The sequence below is a fragment of the Pelophylax lessonae genome (genome assembly GCF_965119305.1).
Source record: "Pelophylax lessonae genome assembly, chromosome: 4".
In the NCBI taxonomy this organism is placed as follows: Eukaryota; Metazoa; Chordata; class Amphibia; order Anura; family Ranidae; genus Pelophylax; species Pelophylax lessonae.
Window position 1 is genome coordinate 30,372,788 of NC_138771.1, and position 20,241 is coordinate 30,393,028.

At 44.9% G+C, this 20,241-nt stretch overlaps 1 protein-coding gene across 1 annotated transcript in view; it reads right to left on the reverse strand.

Annotated features, from left to right (window-relative positions):
- ARRDC4 (arrestin domain containing 4) overlaps window positions 1-20,241 on the reverse strand; it is a 112,406-nt gene that overhangs the window by 21,473 nt on the left and 70,692 nt on the right. Inside the window, exon 4 of the mRNA XM_082253183.1 lies at window positions 1,686-1,788. Coding sequence (XP_082109309.1) covers window positions 1,686-1,788 — 103 coding nt within the window. The remainder of the gene's footprint in view (window positions 1-1,685; window positions 1,789-20,241) is intronic.

The window sequence follows — 20,241 nt, forward strand, 5'->3', positions numbered from 1 at the left end:
AGAAGGAGAAGGCATCCTATTGGCGGAGGAGGGAGAAGACGGCCGCTGAGAGGGGACATGGAGACTGAGGGGGAAGCTATTGACGCCTTAGAGTCCAGAAGAACAAGGTAAGTGAACTGGCGCCGCTGGGGGGGGGGTTATTTGGTGTGGACTGGACTCTGGAGTGATGGGGAAGGGGAGTCCGTGGGCCAGGTCCGTCTGCCGCCCCCCCCACCCCCCAACCAATGGAGCACAAGCCGCCACTGGTTTAAACCCCTTCAGCAACTTGGGATGTTTTGCCTAGGGTGGCAAAAATCCTTGCACCGGCCCTGCACACACAGTCTTTGGGTTCAGAAATAGGTTTACAGTCTGAATTACACTGATATTCGATGTACATTCGATGTTATTCGGAGCATTCGGTAAAACTTAATTTATACTGTAATTCGGGTATTCGCATATATCCAAATCTCAGAATAAGGAAAAATTAGTCTGAATATTTTTTCGGAATGAAAGAAACCGCACACGTCTATTGATACTCATACGCTATTTTTAGTAATATAACTGCAAACCCTTTATTTCATCTATCGTATACTGGAGTATAATCTGACTTTTTCAGCATTTTTTTTTTGCTGAAAAAGCCCACCTTTGGCTTATACTCAAGTCGCAGTCTCACTTACCTTTTCCCCGGTCAGTGCACATGCGCCGCCACTGCTTGGGAAAGCCTGTACGCGTTCGGCTATTCCTGGGCAGACGGCGAATGCGCGGTGACGTGTTGGCGCCGGGCGGCGCCATTTTTAAACGTAAGGTGGAAAGGTAAGTGAGACTCCTCCGCAGCCCCTGCATCTCCTCGGGAGATGCATTGCTGTGGGCATGGTACAGGAGATTCTCCTGTACCATGCCCGCAGCACTGCATCTCCTGTACCATGCCTGTACCATCTGTGCCATATCTGTGCCATGCCTGTACCATCTCCTGTGCCGTGCCTGAACCATCTCCTGTGCCGTGCCTGAACCATCTCCTGTGCCGTGCCTGAACCATCTCCTGTGCCGTGCCTGAACCATCTCCTGTGCCGTGCCTGAACCATCTCCTGTGCCATGCCTGAACCATCTCCTGTGCCATGCCTGAACCATCTCCTGTGCCATGCCTGAACCATCTCCTGTGCCGTGCCTGAACCATCTCCTGTGCCGTGCCTGAACCATCTCCTGTGCCGTGCCTGAACCATCTCCTGTGCCGTGCCTGAACCATCTCCTGTGCCGTGCCTGAACCATCTCCTGTGCCGTGCCTGAACCATCTCCTGTGCCGTGCCTGAACCATCTCCTGTGCCGTGCCTGAACCATCTCCTGTGCCATGCCTGAACCATCTCCTGTACCATGCCCACAGCCCTACATCTCCTGTACCATGTCCACAGCCCCTGCACCATGCCCGCGGCCCCTGTTTTGGGTCTCGTGTTGGTCCAGTTGGGTACAGTAGCTGCTGCATTTCCCACCCTAGGCTTATACTCAAGTCAATACGTTTTCCCAGTTTTTGTGGTAAAATTAGGAGCCTCGGCTTATATTTGGGTTGGCTTATACTCGAGTATATATGGTAAATATAAATTTAGCAGAATTCAAGATTCATTTTTTAGAATATTTTATGCTTATTAGTGTTTTAGCTGTGGATTATGTTCCTACATATGACAATAAGCACTGCAAAAAAATGTGAACCTTACCATTGCAGTAACCTTTCCTCCCAATTTTGGCACTTAGTGATATTGGTCCAGAGGTGAAGAACCAGCAGCCAACCATTCGCTCTTTGGTTTGCTCGACGGAAATCTGAAGAAAGTAAACACGGTAGTATTGATGAAGAGTTGCGGAAGTGACAACATCTAGACAACGCAGGTATAATGTTGCTGCAGGAAGACAGGCATTAAATGGAATATGATGAGATTAAAAGGTGCAATTACCGGATAATCACCAGGGCAGCCAGATACGAGAGGCCATAAAAAGCACCTAAGTGATTACCGTCCCCACATGATGACAATTTACACTATTTATTCAACACGGATCACCGGCACCGCTAAAGGCCATTTAGCGCTGTGATAAAAATATGCCCATAAACAGGATTATGTCTGACGCCAACTTACTGGAAAGCTGGCCATAGATGGATAGAATTTCAAATGAAAAAATTCTTAAGAAAAGTTTTAGGAAAAAAATCTTAGGAAAATTCGTATGAAAATTCTTAGAACATTGTCACAACATTTGTTTGTCGTTCAAAAGATTTTGTTTGCTTTTAAACCGCTTGCCGATCCTATAACTTTTATTAACCACTTCCGGACTGCCCACCGGTAGGGCGGCCCTCCTGCGGGAAACGACGTGGACATATGTCGGCTGCACGCCTGCAGCTAGGTGGCAAGCACGCGCCGCCGCCGGCACGCTCCCGCCCCCACTCGGGAGCGCGGACTCCGGTGCAGACGGCTCCGATTGCCGCCTGACACCCGCGATCGCTCCCCATTGAGAGAGAAGAACAGTCAGCTGTTGTAAACCCAGCTGATTGTTCTCCCTGGAATGATCACAGAGTGCCGGTGATTCTTCTATATAGGAACACAGGTCTCAGTGATCATTTCACAAGCCATGCCCCCCGCCACGTCCCCCCCTCCCCCGCAGTTAGAAACACTCCCCTAGGTGCACATTTAACCCCTTGATCACCCATAGTGTTAACCCCTTCCCTGCCAGTGTCATTATTACAGTAACAGTGCATATTTTTAGCACTGATTACTGTAGTAATGTCACTGGTCCGCCCAAAAAGTGTCAAAAATGTCAGTTAGGGGTCCGATCTGTCTGCCGCAATGTCGCAGTCCCGCTAAAAATTGCAGATCACCGCCATTACTAGTAAAAAAAAAAAAAAAAAAAACAGACATAAAACTTTCCCGTGCTTAGTAGACGCGATAACTTGTGCAAACCAATCAAACTACGCTTATTGCGATTTTTTTTTTTTACCAAAAATATGTAGCGGAAAACAAATTGGCCTAAAATGTTAAAAAGTTTGATTTTTAATTATTTTTTTTTTATACTGTTATATAGCAGAATGTGAAAAATATTGGTTTTTTTTTTCAGAATTGTTGCTCTTTTTTTGTTTATAGCGCAAAAAATAAAAAAATTGCACAGGTGATCAAATACCACCAAAAGAAAGCTCTATTTGTGTAAAAAAAAGGACATCAATTTTATTTGGGTACAGCGTCACATGACCGCGTAATTGTCCGTTAAAGTAACGCAGTGCCGAATCGCAAAAAATGGCCTGGTCATTAAGGGGGCAAATCCTTCCGGTCCAGAACTGGTTAAGGTGTGATGTGTTTTCTGTTAAGCATGTCTGTCCCATTGTTAATTTTTTAATTAACTCACCTATTGTTTGTCCAGATGGCTAGATAATTACTGTAGTTCAGGTTAATTATATTTTTGTACACAATTTCATCTGCATAGGATAATGTAATCAGGCACCTGACCTGGTGGGGTATTCTAATCAGGAGGGGGATTTCCTCCTGTGTGGTATATATTGTGTGTGAGCCTGTTCAATAAAAGTTCCAGAACTATACAAGCTATTCTCGGCTAGTTTTGTATGGGGGCAGCAAGAATATCTGATTTCTATGTTCAGACTGAAGGGAGCGGTATTCTGACAGAAGCACACAAACACAGTGTGGGTCTTGGTTCCATTACAATGAGAATATTCTTTTTTTTTAAATAATACTTACCTAGGTGGGTGTAGCATCAGTCTGATGCTGCATCTGCCCCCCGTTGGCTCTAAGACTGAAAATAAAGCGATCAAACATCGCCGATCGCTCGGTTCTCAGAACTCCCTGAGCAGAGAGCTGGTGACTGTCAGTCACCGCCTCTCTGCTCCCTGTGCTTATTTGAGTGCTGGCTGTGGAGGGGGTGGGAACGGCCAGCTCAGGCTCTCAGCAGCTCGCTGAGAGCCAGGTGCCGGTCCAGGCTTGTGGGCGGAAACTGACCATATGGTCGCGATCTTTCCTGAGCCTGGACGGGCATTGTGACGTCAACCGACAGCGGGCTTCAGCACGGAAATGCAGAACAAACTGCACTCCTGTGAAACGAGCTTTGGCTGTACATCTCCTTTAAGTTGGTCTTAGATGGAAGAAAAAACTTAGGGAAATTCGTAAGAGAATTCTCAGGACATTTTCAAATGTCGTTCGAAGGATTTTCTTTGCTTTTAACTTCTGATTTTGAAATGAAAGGATGACACCAAAAATAAACCACTTTAACACCAACTGGGGGTTAACCGGTTCCAGACTGCCCACCGCATATATACTGCGGCCGGGCGACCCTCCTGCGCGAACCGACCTAGGGTTACTTCGGTCGCGCGCCTGCAGATAGGGGGTGAATGCGTGCCGACCGTATACTCACAACAACACATCTCACAACATTTGTTTGTCGTTCAAAAGATTTTGTTTGCTTTTAACCGCTTGCCGACCGTATAACGTTTTAACCGCTTCCGGACTGCCCGCCGCAGTTTTACTGTCCCTCCTGCGCGAAACGACATAGACATACGTCAGCTGCTAGGTGGCAAGCACGCGCCGCCGCCGGCACGCTCCCGCCCCCACTCGGCAGCAGGGACTTCAATACACGGGGCAGGCGGCTCCGATTGCCGCCTGATACCCGCGATCGCTCCCCGCTGAGAGAAGAATGGTCAGCTGTTGTAAACAAGGGAAAAGCGTTCTGCATAGGTCACAGAAAAAAGTTGGTTATATGGAGGGTGAATGATGCACAAGGTCACACATAAATGATGTGATAATAGGTCAATTTATTACGATAATATTGTGTGGGATGCACACTGTGCAGTACAAGTCATGAGGTTACAACGATAAACAGAAAACAAGACGGACAACATGAAACAAAAATACAGAAACGGTACAAAAAATGGCTTATCAGGGTGAAAAATAGGGGATGTGGGAAGTTCACATGGAGTGTCTCAATCTTGAGCTTGTTCCTCTCACATATTTGTGTATGGCCCGATAAGTTCCTTGTGGAAGCTCGGGTGCGACGGGGGGAGCGATATCACTTAATGTATGGCGCAGAGGGGCTGATCCGGTAAGACGGGGGTTAATTGGAGAGGAATTCGATGCAGATGGAGGATATGCTGGAGGGATAGTTAATCCTTTTGCATATTCCTCTGCATTGCCTACTAGGGCTGGGCTGTATAGCAGTTGGGTGTCCTGGTATGTGGGGAATGCCTAGAGCAGTAGTTCTTAACCTGGGTTCGATAGAACCCCAGGGGTTCGGTGAGTCAGTCTCGTGGGTTCGGTGGAGGCACACCCTACTCATATGATTCGTGACGACACGCACAGTGGTGGGATTCAGCCGGTTCGCACCGTAGAACCGGTTACTAAATATTTGGAAGTTCGCAGAACTGTCTTGTGAGTTGTGACCATCTGTAGATCATCCTCCTGATCCGCTGACCGCTCTGCTGCTCTCTCTGTCCTCTGTCGGCGCTCTCTCTCTGCAGGGAGGCGGCCGGAGCCCACACACTGCATTGGTTGCTAGGCTAGAGCCACTTAGCGTCTAGCAACCAGTGACATCACCCCTTTCTCCTCCAGGCCGCCTCCACCCAGACAGTCCCTGACTCCCCGCTTATTACAATTTGGCTCTAGTAGGAAAGGGTGGACCCAGGACGCAGAGCAGTGCGCCCCGAGCCCACCCATTGTGTGACAATAGCGAATGAAAATTCGCTATTGTCACACGGATCCTCCTCCTCCTCGGCCAATGCCATTGGCCGAGGAGGAGGCGGGAGGACTCGAGGAGACGCGGGGACTGAAGAGAAGAAGCCGCCGCTACAACAGGTAAGTCAAGTGCACTGGTCTCGGGGGGGGGGCTTGGCAAGTTGGCACGCTGTTCACTCTGCATTGAAGGGGGCACGATGGTCTCTGCATTGAAGGGGGCACGATGATCTCTGCATTGAAGGGGGCACGCAGCACGCTGTTCTCTGCATTGAAAGGGGGCACGAATGATGATCTCTGCATTGAAGGGGGCATGCCGCACGCTGGTCTCTGCATTGAAAGGGGGCACGCCGCACGCTGGTCTCTGCATTGAAAGGGGGCACGCTGGTCACTGTGCATTGAAAGGGGGCACGCTGGTCACTGTGCATTGAAAGGGGGCACGCTGGTCACTGCGCATTGAAAGGGGGGCACGCTGGTCACTGCGCATTGAAAGGGGGGCACGCTGGTCATTCTCCATTGAAAGGGGGCACGCTGGTCATTCTGCATTGAAGGGGGGCACGCTGGTCACTGTGCATTAAAAGCGGGCACGCTGGTCATATATACCTAAAATAATATATACCTATGTTTTGAATTTGAAAAAATTATATATTTTATTTTTCCAATTAAGAAGGGTTCGGTGAATGCGCATATGAAACTGGTGGGGTTCAGTACCTCCAACAAGGTTAAGAACCACTGGCCTAGAGGGTGTATGCATGCATCGCGGCGACAGTGATCAGCTGAGTTGCTGGTGTGTATGCAATTGCACTGGTATGGTGCCAGGGTTTCTGGGGGACTTTGTAAGGTACAATGGTCCTGCTGACAGTATATCTTGTACTCAGTGTATGTACCTGTAAGCTCTGGCTGTGTCTTCGCCCCGCAAAAAGTACCTGTCCTGTCGGATGTCCTGTGCTTGTCTGCTTGCTGAGCTGCTGCTGTCTGCCGCTCTCCTTCCCTTTCTTACGGTCGGTGTCCTCCTGACTCGGCTGTCTCAGTCTGTGTGAACCGCGCGCTCCTTTCCCTTGCATCCGACATCCACTACAGGAGTGTAGTGTGTGTACAGCCGGGCTGATGACGTCAACTAGTTTTGCTGGGCGTGGCGTGGCGTAGCTTAGTCTGGACGTAAACCCTGGCACCATACCAGTGCAATTGCATACACACCAGCAACTCAGCTGCTCACTGTCGCCGCGATGCATGCATACACCCTCTAGGCCAGGGGTCTTCAAACTACGGCCCTCCAGTTGTTAAGGAACTACAATTCCCATCATGCCTAGTCTTGTATATGAATGTCAGAGTTTTACAATGCCTCATGGGATGTGTAGTTCCGAAACAGCTGGAGGGCCTTAGTTTGAGGATCCCTGCTCTAGGCATTCCCCACATACTAGGACACCCAACTGCTATACAGCCCAGCCCTGGTAGGCAATGCAGAGGAATATGCAAAAGGATTAACTATCCCTCCAGCATATCCTCCACCCGCATCGAATTCCTCTCCAATTAACCCCCGTTCTTACCGGATCAGCCCCTCTGCACCATACATTAAGTGATATCGCTCCCCCCGTTGCCAGGGCAGCCATCAGGGGGGGGGGACAGCCCATACACATGTAGGGGGCCCAGGCGTTCCGAGGGGCCCGGCCGCCCAGACCCCAACCAACGAGTTGTTGCTGCTGTAGTAACTAGCAATTGCTAAAGCAAGATGGCTGCGGAGTAAGCCGATGCAGTGGAAGGGATATCTCTTTGCTAGATTGCGATGTCTCTTTGCTGAAAATATGAGACTGTCTCTTTGCTGTATTTGGATGTCTCTTTGCTGAATATATGAGGCCGTCTCTTTACTGGATTAGGATGTGTCTTTGCTGAATATATGAGGCCGTCTCTTTACTGGATTTGCATGTGTCTTTGCTGAATATATAAGGCCATCTCTTTACTGGATTGGAATGCCTCTTTGTTGAATATATGAGGCTGTCCCTTTACTGGATTGAGATGTCTATTTGCTGAATATATGGGGATGTCTCTTTCCTGGATTGGATTCATTTTCATGTATTAAGTTGTAAAAAAGTTAAAATAGAAGTGGGGGGGGGGGTGGCCAGTGGGCGGATTTGGTGGGATGGCCAGAGGGCGGGCCCTGCAGAATGTTGGTGGTCAGACCCGGGGGGGCCCAGGCCTAAAGTTGTGTATGGGGCCCCAAAATTTCTGATGGCTGCCCTGCCCGTTGCACCCGAGCTTCCACAAGGAACTTATCAGGCCATACACAAATATGTGAGAGGAACAAGCTCAAGATTGAGACACTCCATGTGAACTTCCCACATCCCCTATTTTTCACCCTGATAAGTCATTTTTTGTACCGTTTTTGTATTTTTGTTTCATGTTGTCCGTCTTGTTTTCTGTTTATCGTTGTAACCTCATGACTTGTACTGCACAGTGTGCATCCCACTCAATATTATCATAATAAATTGACCTATTATCACATCATTTATGTGTGACCTTGTGCATCATTCACCCTCCATATAACCAACTTGTTTCTGCGACCTATGCAGAACACTTTTCCCTTGTATGCTATATTGGTATAGACGGTGAATACAATACTTACTGAATACACTTAGGTGAACACACAGACACAGGTATATTATCTTGGTCCGCACCAACCCCAACAACCACAATTTTTGACAGCTATTGTAAACACAGCCGACCGTTCTTCTCTCTGGAATGATCACAGAGAGCCTGTGACCCTTCTATATAAGATCACAGGTCTCTATGGTCATTTCAGAAGCCACGCCCCCCATACAGTTAGAATCACTCCCCTAGGCTCACATTTAACCTCTTGATCACCCACAGTGTTAACCCCTTCCCTGCCAGTGCCATTATTACAGTAACAGTGCATATTTTTAGCACTGATTACTGTAGTAATGTCACTGGTAACCCCCAAAGTGTCAAAAATGTCAGGGGTCCGATCTGTCCGCCGCAATGTCGCAGTCCCGCTAAAAATCGCAGATCGCCGACATTACTAGTAAAAAAAAAAAAAAACAATAAAAATGACATAAATCTTTCCCGTAGTTTGTAGACGCGATAACTTTCGTGCAAACCAATCAAAATATGCTTATTGGGATTTTTTTTTAACCAAAAATATGTAGCAGAAAACATATTGGCCTAAAATGTTAACAAAAATGTTGATTTTTATTTTTATTTTTTTTTTTTTTTGGGGAATGTTATATAGCAGAATGTGAAAAATATTGTTTTTTTTTTTTTTTTTTCAGAATTGTCGCTCTTTTTTTGTTTATAGTGCAAAAAATAAAAATTGCACAGGTGATCAAATACCACCAATAGAAAGCTCTATTTGTGGGGAAAAAAGGACATTTTATTTGGCTACAGCGTCACACAACTGCGCAATTGTCCGTTAAAATAACGCAGTGCTGAATCACAAAATATGGCCTGGTCATTAAGGGCTCTTTCACACTATCTGCTCCGTTGGACGGAGTCTGTTTTTCTCAGAGGGGATCGATCCGCCGATCCCCCGCTGAGCAGGTGGATGACAGCTGTTCTCCGTGCTGTGTTCAGAGACAGAGCTGTCAGTTCCCCATACATCTCTATGGGGGAATCGGATGGGAACGGACCTTCGGTCCGTTCTCATCCGATCCCATCCGATCCGATCCTCTGGACGGATGAAAAATAGGGTTTCCATCCGTCCAGATTTGACGGATCGGATGTCAGTGAACATGTCTCCGCTGACATCCGATGCCACATAGGGATGCATGGGGGGACCGTTCAGATCTGCCAAAAATAACGGACAGAAGGATCTGACCGGTCAGCCTGTGTGAAAGAGGACTAAGGGGGCAAATCCTTTCCAGTCCAGAAGTGGTTAAGTTGGTCTGATAGATCTTCAAAAGAAAATACTTGGGAAGATTCGTAAGAGAATTCTTTTCAATGTCGTTCGAAAAATTTCCTTTGCTTTTAACTTTTGATTTTGAAATGAAAGGATGACACCCAAATAAACCACTTTCAACTGGAGTTAATGGCCACTGCAGCCACTATATTACCAAACAATATAAAAAGGCAAATATTATTAACAGATAACCAAAAACAGTATGACCTTCAATGATTACGGTAGAACTATAGGCAAAACTTTATTTTTGATTTTGGACAGAGAAAGGGACAGTTATACCCCTGTTGGTTTATTTTTTGCGATCTGTGTCCAAGTGGGAGAGATTTACCTTCACTTCCTGTCCCATAGGCCAAAACAGGAAGTGAGATGAAATCCCTGCAAATTAAGTGAATTCCTTCGGGGACTCAAAGGCCACCAGAACTAGTGTCCCCATTGGAAGATTTCTCCTTTATTAGGCCCCTTTCACACATACAGTCCGTTTGTCAGCTTTTCATCCATCCGTTGACGGATAAAAAACGGACATCAATGCATCTCTATGTAAAAATGAATGACAACGGATGATCATCCATTTTTATCCGCTTCTGTCAATGTCCGTTTTTTGGAACGGATGAATGCCCTATTTGTCATCTGTCAAAAAAAAACAGATCGGACGAAAAGCAAATGTAAACGGACAAATGGTCCGCTTTTCATACGTTTTTGCATTGTAGAGGATGTAAAAAAAACGGATGAAAAATGGATGAAAAACGGACGAAAACGGACGAAAAAGCGGACGAAAAACGGACGAAAAACTGATACATTTTGACGTGACTGAACTGATGAACTGAACGGACTGTATGTATGAAAGGGGCCTAACTTTTTTACCCAAAATTTGGGATTTTCTTTTACTATGACTTTCAATGATAATGGTAAACAGGACAAATAGAGAAGGTGAATCTCCCTTAGGCCCCTTTCACACATACGGTCCCATTCAGTTCATCAGTTAAGTCACATCAAATGTATCAGTTTTCCATCCATTTTTCATCCATTCTTCATCCATTCTTCATCCGTTTTTCATCTGTTTTCCATCCGTTTTCCATCCATTTTTCTTTCGTTTTCCATCCGTTTTCCATCCATTTTTCTTTCGTTTTTCATCCATTTTTCATCCATTTTTCATCCATTTTTCATCAATTTTTATTTCGTTTTTCATCCATTTTTCATCCATTTTTCATCCGTTTTTCATCCGTTTTTCATCCATTTTTCATCCGTTTTTCATCCATTTTTCATCCGTTTTTCATCCGTTTTTCATCCGTTTTTCATCCATTTTTCATCCATTTTTCATCCATTTTCTTTCGTTTTTCATCCGTTTTTCATCCATTTTTCATTCGTTTTTCATCCATTTTGCATCCGTTTTTCTTTTATTTTCCATCCATTTTTCTTTTGTTTTTCATTCATTTTTCATCTGTTTTTCATCAATTTTTATTTCGTTTTTCATCCGTTTTTCATCCGTTTTTCTTTCGTTTTTCATCCATTTTTCATCTGTTTTTCATCCATTTTTCATCAATTTTTATTTAGTTTTTCATCCATTTTTCATCAATTTTTCATCCGTTTTTCATCCGTTTTTTCCATCCATTTTTCTTTCGTTTTCCATCCATTTTTCTTTCGTTTTTCATCAATTTTTATTTCGTTTTTTCATCCATTTTTCATCCATTTTCATCCATTTTTCATCCAATTTTTTTTTACATCCACTACCAATGCAAAAACGGATTAAAAACGGACCATTTGTCCATTTATATCCGTTTTTTGTTTAATCCATTTTTTTTGATGGATGAAAAATATGGCTTTCATCCGTTCCAAAAAACGGACATTGACGGAAGTGGATGAAAACGGATGTCATCCGTTTACATAGAGATGCATCGATGTCCGTTTTTTCATCTGTTAACGGATGGATGTGTGAAAGGGGCCTTAATGTGGCAAGACTTGAAAATTGCTGCTCACAGATGTTCTCCATCCAATCTCACAGAGCTTGAGCTATTTTGCAAAGAAAAATGGGCAGAAATGTCCCTCTCTAGATGTGCAAAGCTGGTAGAGACATCAACAAAAAGACTTGCAGCTGTAATTGCAGGGAAAGGCGGTTCTACAAAGTATTGACTCAGGGGGGTGAATACAAATGCAGCCACACTTTTCACATTTATTTGTAAAAAAAAAAAAAATTTAAACCATTTATCATTTTCCTTCCACTTCACAATTATGTGCCACTTTGTGTCGGTCTATCACATAAAATCCCAATAAAATACATTAATGTTTTTGGTTGTAACATGAAAAAATGTGGTATGAATACTTTTTAAAAACACTGGAAGAGCTGGGGGAGAAGACACAGCAGCATACTGAGCTTCCTAGTGAATGGCTGTGCAGCAGGGGGTGTCAGGACAAATCTGATCATTGGAGAATACAATGAGTTCCCAGCATAGTTAGAGAACTGACCATGCTGTGTTCTCCTGCTTAGTGTGGTCAGGTTTTTTTTTAATAGGAAAGCAAGGGGACTGACAGGAACAGCAGGGATTTCATACAAAGGAAGCAATACAAAGAGAACAGGATACTTTCTTATACAAGTACATGGTACAGCAGCCACATATCAGGAATATGAAGTGTTGGGGTAATAAATGCTTCAAGTCTAGTCTTGAACAGGATGCATACTATATATCAAAACGATTTAAACTTTATTCTTTCATCTATAGGAGGGGCTTTCTCAGCTAAACACACCCTCCTGGTTGCATGCCTGAGCCAAGGGCAGACGGATACCAGGAAGTAAATGCCACAGGAATCATCTGCCCATACTGAAGATGGCCGTGGTAGAAATGCTAGGGAGAGGTTTTTCAAAGTGAGGCTCAATTTAGGAATATGAAGTTTTGGGGTATCAAAAGCTTTAAATCTAGTCTCAAACAGGATGCATACTATATATCATATCTGTTTTACACTTTTTTTATTTCATCTGGGAGGAGGGGCTTTCTCAGCTAAACACACCCTCCTGTCTCCATGCCTGAGCAAAGGGCAGATGGATTCCAGGACGTAAATGCGACAGGAATCATCTGCCCGTACTCAAGATGGCCGTGGCTAGAAATGCTAGGTAGGTGTTTTACAAAGTGATTTCTCAGTAAAATAAAGCTTGGAAACCTGGATGTATGGGGGAGTTTGCTCTGAATATTAAAAATGAATTAAATAGGGATTTGAATTTGCGCTATTCAGATGCAGTTAAATTCCACTTTAAAAATCGTCCTTTTAGGATTTAATAAAAATGAAAGGAAACATACATAGATGATGGTGATTACATATTTGTCTTTTTAATCTGACACTTGGCAGCATAATTGTCACATCTGCACCATTGTTCACGTCCCCAGAAGCCAAAATGACAAAGAATTTGCCTGTAATTGTTATGCCTGTAAACTACAGCCGCTGACAATGAGCCATACGATGTTCATTAATTGTGAAACTGAACAGGTGTGTGTATATAGGAAGAGCGCTTCACACAAATTCCAGGATTGTTTGGTTTTTGCCACATAGGACAGCTTACAGATAGTGAGGACTGCATGAGGATCAATAGCTTTTTCTGTAGCGAAGCCAGGCAATCGTGTTTATGAGTTGTATGACCAAGCTGCAAACATACATACATACATACACACCTACATACATACATACACACCTACATACATACATACATACATACATACATACATACATACATACTACATACACTAGGGATAGACTGATTATCGGCGGCCAATATGCACTTTCCCCGATATATCGGTATCAGCCCCGGAACTGGCCAATATTTTTGTGATGTCATTCTGCCTTCTTAGGCCGCCTCCCTCGCCTTGGACAGCCTCGTCTGGAGTCGGAAATAGTCTCGCGGGAGTGTATCACAACCATACACCCACAGCAGCCCGGTGCCAGCCAGCCACCCACATCCACAGGCCCTGTACCAGCCACCCACAGGCCCTGTACCAGTGAGCCAGTCAGCCACCCACCCATAGGCCCTGTACCAGCCTGCCGCCACACAGCCCCTGTGCCAGCCACGCAGCCACCACAGGGTGCCAGCCACCCACTACAGGGTGCCAGACAGCAAGCCACCCACAACCACTGTACCAGCCAGCCACTCACAGCCCCTGTGCCAGCCAGCCACCCACTTACCACAGGGTGCCAGCCACCCACCACAGGGTGCCAGACAGCCAGCCACCCACAGGCCCTGTACCAGCCAGCCACAGGCACTGTACCAGCCAGCCACCCACCTACCACAGGGTACCAGCCACCCACCACAGGGTGCCAGACAGCCACCCACCCACAGACAGGGTGCCAGACAGCCAGCCAGCCAGCCACAGGCCCTGTACCAGCCAGCCAGCCACCCACCACAGGGTGCCAGACAGCCAGCCACCCACAGAAAGGGGTGCCAGACAGCCAGCCAGCCACAGGCATTATACCAGCCAGCCACCCATCTACCACAGGGTGCCAGCAAGCCAGCCATTAAGCATTAAACAAAAATTAACATGTTCAGTACCAGATTTGTGTCAAAAATGGTCTTTATTTTTCCAAACTTTAATGTACAAAATATCAGCCGATACCGATACGTTGTGACCAAAATATCGGTATCGGCCCTGCAACAAACATATTGGTCTATCCCTAATAGAAACCAATCAGCTTCCAGGTTTTATTGCCAAAGCTAAAAGGGTAACTCCACTTTCAAGGGGAAAAAAAGAAAAAGAAAAAAACAATATAGTGTATACAATTGCATCACAAATCATATTGTAATTGAATGTTATATAACCCCATTAAGACCGCCCACCGCACACTTACTGCAGCAGGCTGCCTCTCCTGCGTGAACCGACTAGGCAGCGGGGATGCCAATGCACTGGGCTGGCGGCCGTGATTGCTGCCGGGCACCCGCGATCGTTGTAAACACAGCTGACCGTTCTTCTCTCTGGAATGATCACAGAGCACCTGTGATCCTTCTATAGCGGATCACAGGTCTCTGTGATCATTTCACAAGCCCTCCCCCTTCCCCACAGTTAGAATCACTCCCCTAGGCTCACACTTAACCCTTTGATCACCCATGGTGTTAACCCCTTCCCTGCCAGTGTCATTAGTACAGTAACAGTGCATATTTTTAGCACTGATTACTGTAGTAATGTCACTGGTCCCCCCCAAAAGTGTCAAAAATGTCAGTTAGGGGTCCAATCTGTCCGCTGCAATGTCACAGTCCCGCTAAAAATCGCAGATCGACGTTATTACTAGTAAAAAAAATGACATAAAAATCTTTCCCCTAGTTTGTAGACGCAATAACTTTTAACATAGCAGGGGAATAGATATTGCCACGCTGCGATGTAAAGCATTATGACTGTGGCATGTGTATATGTATACCCCCATAGGACTGCCTTTGCAGCTTGGGAGGGGTAGTAAAAAAAGAAAAAAAATTTCAGCTCAACCACCTGTTTTTACTGCCCCCTCCTCCAACCACAAGTGTAAAATAGTCCTAAAAGCTGCAAGAAACAAAGAAATAGTCAGGAGAAGAATTTTCCTGTAAAGCCCCAGAATTCAGCAAGTAAAGCAACAACATAACACAATATTAACCACTTGCCGACCAGCCGCTGTAGTTTTAGGGCAGCAGGTCAGCTCTATTACGTGAAACAACCTACCTGTACGTTGCTTCATGTAATAGATAGTGGGGGCACGCGCGCGCCGCCTGAAGCGTGCACATGTGCCGAGTGGCCAAAGGGGGAGCCAATCAGCAGGTCAGGCAGAGGGGATGTCAGCCGGCCACTCGCAATCGCTCCCCATGGAGACAAGTCAGACCGCTGTTCTGTCAGAGATGAACACAGGGATCCTGTGTTCCTACAATTTAGGAACACAGGTCTGTGTGTTCATCCAGTGAGTTTTTTTTTTTATTATGTTTTTTATTATGTTTTATAGCAAAAGGTAAAAAATATTGTTTTTTTTTTTTTTTTCAGAATTGTCGCTCTTTTTTTGTTTATAGCGCAAAAAGTAAAAACCATAGAGGTGATCAAATACCACCAAAAGAAAGGGAAAAAAGGACAACAATGATTTGGGTACAGCATCACACGACTGCGCAATTGCCATTTAAAGTAACGCAGTGCCGAATAGCAAAAAATGGCCTGGTCATTACGGGGGAAAATCTTCAGGTCCAGAAGTGGTTAATAAACAATATAAAAAGGCAAATATTATTAACAGATAAATAAACCTTCAATGATTATGGTAGAACTATAGGCAAAACTTTATTTTTCATATTGGATAGAGTAAGGGACGGTTATACCCCTGTTGGTTTATTTTTTTGCGCTCTGTGTCCAAGTGGGGAGATTTACGTTCACTTACTTCAGTGTCGTATCGCAAAAAAATGGCCTGGTCATTAAGGGGGTAAAACGTTCTGTTAGCGTAGAACTTTACAATATAATGGGAGACAGTACAGTTACAATACAATTTATTGGTTGAACTAGATGGACTTGTGTCTATTTTCAGCCACACTAATGCTGGCCACACTAGCCGAAAGATCGTTCGGAAATCTGTCATTTGGTCCGATCGTTCGTTTTTCGTCCAGTTAATGGGCACAAATAGAAAATTGTTTTCAACTTTTCAGAGCCGAAAAATCGAAGGAACAGTTTTAAAAATCTGGCGACCGAACGATAAATTGAAAGGTTAATGTGTTTCTTGGCCGACCTGTTTGCACTAGGAATATGTGACAAACTGAACGAAAAACAAATTCATTTACAGTGAGGTCCATAAATATTGGGACATCAGCACAATTCTAATTGTTTTGGCTTTATACACCACCACAATGGATTTGAAATAAAACAATGATGTCTTTTAACTGCACACTTTCAGCTTTAATTTGATGGTATTTACATCCAAATCAGGTGAACGGTGTAGGAATTATAACAGTTTGTGTATGTGCCTACCACTTTTTAAGGGACCAAAAGCAATGGGACAGATTAACAATCATAAACCAAACTTTCACTTTTTAATACTTGGTTGCAAATCCTTTGCAGTCAATTACAGCCTGAGGTCTGGAACGCATAGACATCACCAGACCCTGGGTTTCATCCCTGGTGATGCTCTGCCAGGCCTCTACTGCAACTGTCTTCAGTTCCTGCTTGTTCTTGGGGCATTTTCCCTTCTGTTTTGTCTTCAGTAAGTGAAATGCATGCTCAATCGGATTCAGGTCAGGTGATTGACTTGGCCATTGCATAACATTCCACTTCTTTCCCTTAAAAAGCTCTTTGGTTGCTTTCGCATTATGCTTCGGGTCATTGTCCATCTGCACTGTGAAGCGCCATCCAATGAGTTCTAAAGCATTTGGCTGAATATGAGCAGATAATATTGCCCGAAACACTTCAGAATTCATCCTGCTGCTTTTGCCAGCAGTCACATCATCAATGAATACAAGAGAACCAGTTCCATTGGCAGCCATACATGCCCACGCCATGACACTACCACCACCATGCTTCACTGATGAGGTGGTATGCTTTGGATCATGAGCAGTTCCTTTCCTTCTCCATACTCTTCTCTTCCCATCACTCTGGTACAAGTTGATCTTGGTCTCATCTGTCCATAGGATGTTGTTCCAGAACTGTGAAGGCTTTTTTAGATGTTGTTTGGTAAACTCTAATCTGGCCTTCCTGTTTTTGAGGCTCACCAATGGTTTACATCTTGTGGTGAACCCTCTGTATTCACTCTGGTGAAGTCTTCTCTTGATTGTTGACTTTGACACACATACACCTCCCTCCTGGAGAGTGATCTTGATCTGGCCAACTTTTGTGAAGGGTGTTTTCTTCCCCAGGGAAAGAATTCTTAGGTCATCCACCACAGTTGTTTTCCGTGGTCTTCTAGGTCTTTTGGTGTTGCTGAGCTCACTGGTGCGTTCTTTCTTTTTAAGGATGTTCCAAACAGTTGATTTGGCCACACCTAATGTTTTTGCTATCTCTCTGATGGGTTTGCTTTGTTTTTTTCAGCCTAATGATGGCTTGCTTCACTGATAGTGACAGCTCTATGGATCTCATATTGAGAGTTGACAGCAACAGATTCCAAATGCAAATAGCACACTTGAAATTAACTCTGGACCTTTTATCTGCTCCTTGTAAATGGGATAATGAGGGAATAACACACACTTGGCCATAGAACAGCTGAACAGCCAATTGTCCCATTACTTTTGGTCCCTTAAAAAGTGGGAGGCACATATACAAACTGTTGTAATTCCTACACCTTTCACCGGATTTGCATGCAAATACCCTCAAATTAAAGCTTAAAGTCTGCAGTTAAAACACATCTTGTTTGTTTCATTTCAAATCCATTGTAGTGGTGTATAGAGCCAAAAAGATTAGAATTGTGTTGATGTCCCAATAGTTATGGACCTGACTGTATGTCCATTAAACGATTTATCGTTCGAAATTCGGTCATGATGGCACGATCGTCTGCTCTCACGGCCGATTTTTCGTTTTTCGAAAATGAGTTTGCCCGATATTTCCGCTAGTGTATGGCCAGCTTAACTATGTAACAATATACAAGAGGGTTAAAGCGGAGTTGCGCCCCCCCCCCTCCAAAAATTAAAAGTCAGCAGCTACACATAGGCCCCTTTCACACAGGCTGTGCGCCCGACGGAGTCCGTTCTGCTCAGCGGGGGATCGATCCGGGGCTCTGTGTGCAGAGACGGAGCTGTCAGATCCCCAATGTCCTCTATGGGGAGATCAGATGAGAACTGTGCGTTCTCATCCGATCCGATCCTCCAGACGGATGGAAAATAGGGTTTCCATGCGTCCGGATTTCACAGACCGGATCGGATAGCAGTGGGTGTCAGCGGAGATGTCTCCGCTGACATCTGCCACTCCATAGGGCTGCATGGAGGATCCGATCAGATCCGCCTGAAAAACTGACAGGCGGATCGGATCGCCTGTGTGAAAAGGGCCATACTGTAGCTGCTAACTTTTAATATTAGGACACTTAGAATTTTGGAAAATATTGCTAGAGGTTTATTAACAATGAAAAGCACCACATCCCTGAAACAAATGAAAACTACAATAAAGGGGGCTAGGTGGGACTTTAAAGGTGCAAATGATGGAGAAAAATCTGAATTCTCAAAAAATACACATTTTATTAAACATATAGGATTAGGACAAGACACAACATTGATTAAAATGTTAAAAGCACAAAAATGCACTCGATAATATCAACTCTAGTGAGTTGATATTATCGAGTGCATTTTTGTGCTTTTAACATTTTAATCAATGTTGTGTCTTGTCCTAATCCTATATGTTTAATAAAATGTGTATTTTTTGAGAATTCAGATTTTTCTCCATCATTTGCACCTTTAAAGTTCCACCTAGCCCCCTTTATTGTAGTTTTCATTAGGACACTTACCTGTCCTGGAGTCCAGCGATGTCAACACCTCAGCCGATGTTTCCATTGGCTGTCGGGTACTGCTGCGTCCGCCATTGCCAGTAAGGGAACCCGGCAATGAAGCCTTACTACGCATGCGCGAAGTGCGCTTCGCTCGGTAATTGGCCACAAAGCAGAGGGAGGAGTAGGGAGCCGAACCTGTGACGAAACTCGCCGCGGGGAGGTCCAACAGAAGTGAGGACAGGGTACCTGTCACAAACATGTACCCGCTCCCCCCTGAAAGGTGCCAATTGTGGCACCAGAGGGGGGGAGGAGACAGATAAGCGAAAGATCCACTTTTGAGTGGAACTCTGCTTTATGAAGCCCTTGTTCATAAGAGCTTACAATCTAAATTGGGTGGGGCAAGTGATACAAAAGGTTATAACTGTGGGGGGATGAGTTGATGGGAGTGATAAAAAAATGGATTTTTGTAAAATCTTACCGTAAAATCCTTTTCTCTTAAGCTCATTGACAGACGTAGTCCTCGTTGATTAATAACAACTCGGGTTATACTGCCCTCTACAGGAGTAGGACTAGACAGGAAAGAAAACATTCTGGCCACACCTTAGGGGCAGTCCCAGAGGGTATATCCTCTCTCTCTCTGCTACAGCAAATCAGTTATGTCACACAAAGCAGTGTTTAGAGAATTTAACCCAACCCAACGCAAAAACAGAGGGGTGGGTACTACGTCTGTCAATGAGCTTAAGAGAAAAGGATTTTACAGTAAGATTTTACAAAAATCCATTTTTCTCTGTCGCTCATTGACAGACGTAGTCCTCGTTGATTAATAACAACTCGGGACGTCCCAAAGCAGTACCACAAATGAGGGGTGGGAAAATGGAAATCAAAATCCAATCTAGAAGGCCCAACCGGTGCCAACTAGAAGTTTTAAAGGCTCATCAATCACATGATGAGACTCAACTGAAATTCCAACGGAAAAAAACCCTCGAGGTAGACCACCGGTCTCCTCAAATTGCGGCCTGCAAAACCTTGCGGCCAAATGAGGCATCCGCCGATGCCATCACATCAACTTTATAAAATTTCGTAAAGGTATGTACCGACGACCAGGTGGCCGCCTTGCACACCTGGACCACTGACGCCTGATGGCGGTAGGCCCAGGAAGTACTGAGCGCTCGAGTGGAGTGCGCCTTAACAGGGAACGGAGGATTCCGACCCTTAATAGAATAAGCCTGTACCACCGTCTGTCTAATCCATTTGGAGATAGTCGCGGCAGATGCA